Here is an 8,268-nt window from a genome sequence, read left to right as displayed (position 1 = left end):
GTCCAATTAGTTGCAATTTATCTTTCAAGGGCTCACTCTCTTATAATTAATGCAACTTACTCCTACAATTTCTTACAAGTGTAGTTTGATCCCATAATTGCATTTTTATCCAATTTTCGTCATTCTTTCTCTCTAATTGTTTCCAAGGAGTCCTTCACTAAAAACAAAAGAAAATTAACCTAAGTTAAAAATAGAAATTAATAATTTGCCGACTTAAAATTTTAATATTGTGACATAAATAAATACGTAAATTGCACTTATCAGTGCTTGTGGTGTTTATAGTGGTCACATGTTCATAAAGTGTATGTCAAACGCTGCGTTGATGTCTATTGGTGGTGTCGGTAGTGGTGACAGGTCATTGGTTATTGTATATTGATCACATATAAATATTCATAGGTCGCAAATCAAACAGAAATGGTCACAGTTCATATTTGTATGTCATAAGTCACACTTCACAAGTCACAAGTCATATTGTATAGGTAATAGATCAATGATCATCCAGTGTGGGTCACAGATCAATGTCCACAAGTCACAGATCACTATGAGTAGGTCATAGATTAATGTCCACAAGGTCACGGGTTATAAGTAACAGGTTGCAGATAACATATTTAAGATATCTGCTTACACACCATGGATATCTTCGAATTGGTTACAAATTCAATTAACCAGATTTCGACGGTGAGAATTGAAGTTATTTGCTCCAGTGAGCATTCTATAAATTACATTAGAGGCTGCTTTTCAATTTCTAATTTTAAAAAATAGATTTAAATTACACAAACACTGCTTAGTCATTGACGATGCTATATTTATTCCTCTATGTCTATTATCTGAGTCGACGATGCTCAGTCTTTGCTAAGCAACGATCAATTTGTCATTGAAAAAGTTGTTGGCTATCTTTGTAAATTCTTTCATTAAGTGATTTTTGAAATTTTAGATTTAATTTCTGAAAATTAAATTGGTGCATACTTCATATATGATTTTTTTCAAATTACACATCGATAGGTATGTCAATTGGGCCGAGCCGGCTCGGCTCGTGGAAAAGAGGCACGAGCCCGAGCACGAGTCGAGCGGCTCGTTAAAAATAACGAGCCATGAGCCGGGCTCGTGGCTCGTCAAAAGTTTGGTCACCGAACTCCCCCCCGCCCCCAATTTTTTTTACTATAAATACCCCCTTTTCCCAAATTTTTTTTTCATATCAATCTCTTCCAAGATTACAACTCTCTCAAATCTCAACTATCTTTTATTATATCAATTATCGAGTTTTTACTCTCTTGTGCTGCAAAATATACAATATCAATTCAATTTTTACATGGAGAATCGCCTTGGACGCCGCAAAGTCAATTTCCAAATGAATTTGTCGGTCTACATGACATACCGATACCTGAAGATGTTCACATTCACGGTCAGAGAAGCCACACTCCAATTGATTTGGATGATATTAACGTTCCCGAAGCGGAACATGAAGATGAAGATCAGCAATTAAATATCCCAGATGCGAGGGGAAAGCGAAAGGCCAAAAAACAAGCAAAATGTTAGAATCACTTTAAGATGATTTCAACAGGAAAAGTCGTTGATGACCTTGCAGAATCTAAAGCAGTATGTAAATACTGCCAAAAAAGATTGACATGGCAAAAAAGAATTGGTACCACTCATCTCAACCGCCACTACAAATCATGTGCAGCCAGACATGGACTTCTTCCAGCTGGTCAAACACAATTACAATTTGACAGTTCAGGCGCCGGTTCTACAACTTCACCCTTATCCACGTGGGTGTATTCGGAGGACGATACTTGAACCGGAATGATGAAATTTGTTGCCGCCACTGAGTTACCTCTGGCTATTGCAGACAACCAACACTTCGTCTCGATCGTGAAAGAATATCTACAACCGAGGTACGTTGGGGTAAGTCGAAACATTCTTCGTGCCGATACAATAAATTATTTCAATAATTCAAAACAACAATTAATTATGAATTTACAACAATATGAGGGTGTTATATCCTTAACTTCTGATATATGGAAATGGGTTAATAAAAGAGCATATATAGTTGCAACCGCACACTATATAGACCCATTTTAGTGCATGCATAAGAAAATTATTGCTTTTAGAATTATTGAATTTCCTCACAATGCTAATAATATATATATAATGCTATTATCAGTATTGTTAGAGAATATCATTGTGAGACTAAAATTCGATCTTTTACTTTTGATAATGCTAGTGTTAATAAGGTAGTCGTCAATAAATTGTGTAGGACACTTCAACCTGATTTTGATGGGTATTTGTTTTATATTCGTTGTGTGTGTCATATCTTGAATTTAATTGTACAAGATGGTTTAAAACATATAAAGGATGAACTTCAAAAAATTGAGAATGCATTAGTATATATTACGATCTCTTCTAGTAGAAAACAAGCATTTGAAGATTTTTGTGCCGAACTAGGGGTGATGACTGCTAAAACATTTATTAGCGACGTAGGTCATAGATGGAACTCTACATACTTGCTATTAAAATCATGTGAATGTTTTGAAAATTTAATAACTGACTTTTATAACAATAGACATGTTAGAAGTGATGACGATGGTATATTAAATGAATCCGATTGGGTTTTAGCTTTGAAAGTTAAACGATTTTTGACATCTTTTTATGAGACCACAAAGATTTTATCCTGCGTTTATTATCCTACAAGCTGTATGGTGCTTGAACGCCTTTATATAATTGCAAGAACATTCCATAAATATAAAAATGATCCTACTTTTAGTAAAATTTTAATTACTATGGAATTAAAGTTTAGAAAATATTGGGAAGAACTGCCTATGTTATTTCCTTTAGCATGTGCAATGGACCCCCGATATAATATTTCGGGAACTAAATACGTAATTGATCAAATCAATAAAGTTTTAATACTTGATACACCTATCACCTATAAGAATTTAGAGCAAAAATTATGTGTAATGTATGATTTATATGCGGAAAGAATGGGTGCGAATGTTAGTCGGATACCCTCTGCTGCACCTACTCTTTCTGCTGAAACTGAAAAAGATGTTACGGAAATAATGAATTTATTTCAGGGAAGTAATACATTTAAATATGATGCAACTGCAATGTGTTCATCTAGTGCCGTGTCGTCTACATCTGCATCTCATCAAATATCGGCCGAAACTCAAAATGCGATGCCTGCCGAATTAATTGATTATTTCAATCATAATATGCCAACAGACAGAACAATTAAAAAAATTTCAGAAGAAATAATTGAATTCTGATGAAAGTATGAAAGACGTTAGCCAATTGTTTTTGCAATTGCGAAAGATCTATTGACACCTCCAAACTGTTGATTCGGAGTCTGCTTTTAGTGCAGGTAAAAGGGTTTTGACTGATGTCAGGAGCCGACTGAAATAAGATGTTTTGGAAGCGTTAATGTGTGTGAAGAATTGCATGTCGTCAGGTAAGTGATATTTGATTTAATTATATTAATCATTTTTTTTATTTTTTAATCGTTAAATTTAATTTTCTTTAAAAAATTGTACACGTTACAACAAATTATTCGTGTACAATTTTTAACTCCGCTTACTTAAAATTGATGTAACCGATCCCAAACCCGGATAAAGGAGGATGATTTACATTTTATTAACTTTAAAAAGAAATTAAAAAAATATATTTTTTGTAAATGTATTTCAAAAAATAATTCGTTTTCATTATATATATTTTTTATAGTTTATAAAAAGTATTACAAATTATAATACGATATAAAAAATAAAAATAAAAACATGTTTTCGTTAAATTATTTGTATTTTTTAACACCTTTTATTTTTAAAACTCTATTCTTTATTAACTTTAAAAAGAAATCAAAAAAATATATTTTTTGTAAATATATTTCAAAAAATAATTCGTTTCCATTATATAAATATTTTATACTTTGTAAAAAGTATTACAAATTACAATATGATATAAATAAAAAAAATAAAAACTTGTTTTCTTTAAATTATTTGTATTTTTTAACACTTTTTATTTTTAAAACTCTATTCCTTATTTTAAACAAAAAAAAAAAAAAACGACGAATCCACTTGCCGAGCTCGTGGCATTAAGGGCCGAGCCGACTCAGCTCGGCCAATTGCCAACCCTACATACCGAAGCCACATCGAAGCCCGCACTACACTTGGGTCGGGCTAAATACCGACAGCCCGACCCAACTTTAACTACCCCATTTTTGTTCATTTTAAAACAAATTTCTCAAAATGAGATGCCCTTTTACACCCTCACAGGAGCAGAGATGGTGTCTTCTCCGTTGGCGAACCCCCTCCTAGCCTTCTCCACCTTCATCCACGGACTCGGCACCCAATTCACGAGTCGACTCGACGACACTAGGCGAGGACTCGCCTCCGCCGCCAGCTTCCTCACCCTGCAACAACCAGTAAATAAGCTATCCTTGCCATTTGCCTCCGTGTCGCAGCATCAGGGCAAGCTGGAAAATTCCCTTAGCACCGGACAAGTGGCGAAAAGACTAGTCGGAACTTCGTTGTACACTGTTTGCAACTCCAACAAGGAGTTTGTTCTCATCTCTAACCCGGATGGAATTAAGTCCATTGGCTTGCTTTGCTTTCGCAAAGAAGACGCAGAAGCTTTTCTTGCTCAGGTCTATATTTAGGCATCTGTTTATCATAATTTAATAAATGAATTTACTTTCTCAATGTCAATCTAATCGTATTACCTTTTTTAGAATTTTTTATTTGATTTTGTGGTTATATATGTATTTTGGAATTCTTCAGGTAAGGTCAAGGAAAGGTGAAGTGAGAGGAGGAGCAAAAGTGGTGCCAATAGCACTTGACCAGGTCAGTATTGAAGAAATTTTCTGATAAGTTTCCGTGATATGCTGTATCATTTATAGAATCATGTGGGCTTTATACAATTGTTGTGGAGGAAATAACAGCAATGACTACAGAAAAGGTTTATAGAAGTAAGCAGCTAACTATGCCCAGCGTCTATGATTATAGAGGAGATAATTGGAGCAAATGTAGCAATGTTCATGTGTTGCTGTTTTCACACTTTTAGGTACTGTGGGCTATTTAGTAATTGGGTAATGGAAGAGGTTGGAGGTTTTCTTTCTAGCTTCAAGCTGGGATGGTGTTATTGTCATTTGATCAAGTTAAGACAAGTTGAAGTAATGCCTGATAGTTGCATTCCATTATTTCATATGGTGATACTCTGTTGATGAATTAGCACCAGTAACTTACTCGGAATAGAATCTGTTAACTTTTTGCCTGTTTTATTATGTTCTCTTCATTAGCAATAATAACATGAGAATATAATATTTGGAATATGAAATTTTAATAAGTTGTGTTTTGGTCCCACCAATTGCAGGTTTATATGTTGAAGGTTGAAGGAATTGCATTCAGGTTTCTGCCTGATCCTGTTCAAATAAAAAATGCACTAGAGGTTAGTATTGCTAGTGTTTCTAAACTTCAAAGGGTGATATCAGTTGTCTTAAGTTGATATTATTGATCAAGTTGACAAATCCCATTATTCCCACTGCATCCCGTTTTGCTGCCCGCCTTTTATCTCGTCACAGGGATTTCTTTTGAATTTGTGAAAGGAGGCATCCATTTTTTGTATTATTTGCAACCAATTAACCAGCATTCTCTTCCTTACTGCTAGCTAAAATCTCCCGATGTCAAGAATGGATTTGATGGAGTTCCTGTTTTTCAGGTATGTGCATTGACCTATTGCCTTTTTTTTAGATGATCATCGGATACATAGTGTATCCATTTTAGTACAACACAGTTTCAGTAATGCATCTATGAGATGTACAATAATATGGACAAAAATTCATGTTACATGCTCACTCTGAAAATACTTGTTGGTTCTCCGTCTCTTCCATACTGGAATCTCTCAATAGAGTTATGCTTCATTGAGTCGATTACTTATTGATTGATCCAATCTGAATCACATTTCTTCCTTCTCTCTAGGTATATCTAGTCTAGGCATCCATCTTAAGCCATCCTAAGGTGAAGTAAATATGCTTCCATATTTTAATGCAAATCGATCTAATTCTTTCATTTTGGACACAAGAAGGAATTTTTTTTTTTACTTTATATTCTCGTTTGCATGAAAATGAGGTTGTCGAGGCTTCTGCTCCCATTTATTGCTTAGTCTGTGCAATCTCTAAAATTGATACTGAAAAGTTAGATGGAATCTCATTCTTTCAGGTAGCCTGATAGGCAAAGCATCCCTCCCCATAATTTCTTCCAGACCCCAAGGAGGGCATTCGTTAATAGCCTGCCTAATGTAGCAGGGACTTTATTGACATACAATAAATGATGACTGCTGCAAATCTGAATGCAGATACTTTCCTTCATTCAGATTTGCGGCATTTTTCATCCAATGCTTTCTTTAAAAATTTATTTGAATTTTTGTCTGCAGTCAGACCTTCTGGTTGTAAAGAAGAAAAACAAGCGCTACCTCCCCTTATATTTTCAGAAGGTGTGTTTCTTTGTACCATTATGAATGCTAAAGTGATACGTGATTCAAGATTGTGGAAGTTACATGGTCGATATGCTCATTTGTGATACAGGAAGATATAGAAAAAGCATTGTCAACAGTGTCAAAGGCGGGAAGAGGATCTGATGTTTCACAGCACATTATGGTATTGAAATCTGGCACCCATCTTTGCTATGGCTTCTGTTGTTAATTTATTCATGCAAGTAATTCGAGAACATAATTGTAGAATAAAGAGGACTGACCAGAGAGCATTGAGGATCCTGTTGAAGCTTCTAAATTTTTTTTATTTCTTCCTGCATTTTCAACAAGATAGTTCTAATTGTATTTGCCACACCTTACGTGAGAGTTATGAGCAGCACACATCTGTGTGACAATGGCTAATGCTTTACCATTTTTGAAAGTTGACCTATTGACTTAGGATGGTACAAAAATGTATGAATGGATTATGGAAGCCTTGTTGATGCGTAACATTGAAGATCGCCGAGGTTGCAAAATTTTGCAATGAAAAGCATGAATCCCCATTCTTCTCTAGGAATCTGCTGGTCTATGCAAAAGAAAAATTATTACCGGATCATATGTCAGCTAAAATGCTCATTAAGAACCTTAAGGATTATTGGAGGAAAAATAAAAAATGAATACGAACGACAAAATATCAACTTCAAGACGTAGTGAAATTTTCTAACTGCTGTTGTACGTTCAGATATTTAACATAATTCACTTCTTGATTTTCCTTTCGCAAATGTTTTTTACATTGGGTGATGGTTCATTCTTCTTTTTTTTTTATTTACTTTTTGTGTTTCCGATCTCTGATTTCAGTACTACAATTTATGATTCTCCTCTAAAATTTCCGACTTTTATGCACATAATAATCTTCTTTTCTGCATTTAATAGGTTGGAAGTTTAGAGGATGTTCTGAAAAAAATGGAGGTAATTACCTGGAGAATAAATGAAATCTATAAACTGGCAGTTCTTGTAAAAGGAACTTCAGGTTTTGCCAAAGCAAGTGCATAATGTTAAAGCATGCAGAACATGCTTTGCAGGTGCACTTCTTTTGGCCAAAGTAGACCTTTTGGTAACATTAGTTCCTTTTGTTTCTTTCTTTGTTGTTGTTGGTCTTTTTTCTTTGTTAAACGAGTGACCAAGGCGACATGTCACTATGTGTTTCATTGTTGTGGCAGATGAGTGAAAAGAACTTGGGTTGGGAAGATCTAATTTTCATTCCACCAGGTAAAAGCCATTCGCAACACATTCAGGAGGTCGTAAAGGTATAAGATCTTGGATGCAGAGCATTCGACTGAGCAGTTTGATTGGAACAATTAACTAAAAGCCCACTGGCTCCAACGATGCAATTTTCGATGCATCCTGGTTTTGTTGTGAAGTAGCTCAAAGAAATGGAAAGGATATATATTTTTCTATTTCTGAAATGAGCATATTTATCATCCAATATACTATCAGAGAACCTTGTAGAGCGAATTGTTGTTTTCTTCTACTTTTCCTTCCCCTTGTTCCTATATGATCATGATATATTATTTTTTATTTTTTGGCTGTTTCTCAAAAATGGTGTTGACATTCGATTCAATGAGCTCATAAACCCTAAACTGGTGTTGATAGAAACAATAAGCAGATAGTAGTTGTGAATGTGTGGTTAAAATTACTATTTAGCAGGAAACAAATTTTTCTTTAGCAGCAACCTTGCGCCAAACGAGCAGTGCGTAGCACTGGAGTGACAATCGAGCGGTAATAGCAATGAAAACGCTCAGACACTGTGTATAG

The 8,268-nt window shown here is 34.8% G+C and overlaps 1 protein-coding gene across 3 annotated transcripts; it reads left to right on the top strand.

The window, feature by feature from the left end:
- Positions 1-4,246: 4,246 nt before the first annotated feature.
- LOC111397270 (protein TIC 22, chloroplastic) lies at positions 4,247-8,044 on the top strand. Of its 3 annotated transcripts, none has more exons than XM_023024106.1 (8): positions 4,247-4,633; positions 4,767-4,829; positions 5,359-5,433; positions 5,653-5,703; positions 6,418-6,477; positions 6,569-6,640; positions 7,387-7,422; positions 7,723-8,044. In XM_023024106.1, exons 1-8 carry the CDS (start codon positions 4,271-4,273, stop codon positions 7,756-7,758), a joined length of 756 nt encoding a protein of 251 aa, XP_022879874.1. In that variant the 5' UTR covers positions 4,247-4,270; the 3' UTR covers positions 7,759-8,044. The 3 variants fall into 3 exon arrangements, with proteins under 3 accessions (XP_022879874.1, XP_022879872.1, XP_022879873.1); XM_023024104.1 differs by having other exon boundaries at positions 7,674-8,044; XM_023024105.1 differs by lacking the exon at positions 7,387-7,422 and having other exon boundaries at positions 7,674-8,044.
- The last annotated feature ends 224 nt before the right edge of the window (positions 8,045-8,268 follow it).

This window comes from Olea europaea, chromosome 7, assembly GCF_002742605.1.
Source record: "Olea europaea var. sylvestris chromosome 7, O_europaea_v1, whole genome shotgun sequence".
In the NCBI taxonomy this organism is placed as follows: Eukaryota; Viridiplantae; Streptophyta; class Magnoliopsida; order Lamiales; family Oleaceae; genus Olea; species Olea europaea.
The sequence above is the reverse complement of the archived record's forward strand: the minus strand, read 5'-3'. Positions and strand labels throughout refer to the sequence as shown.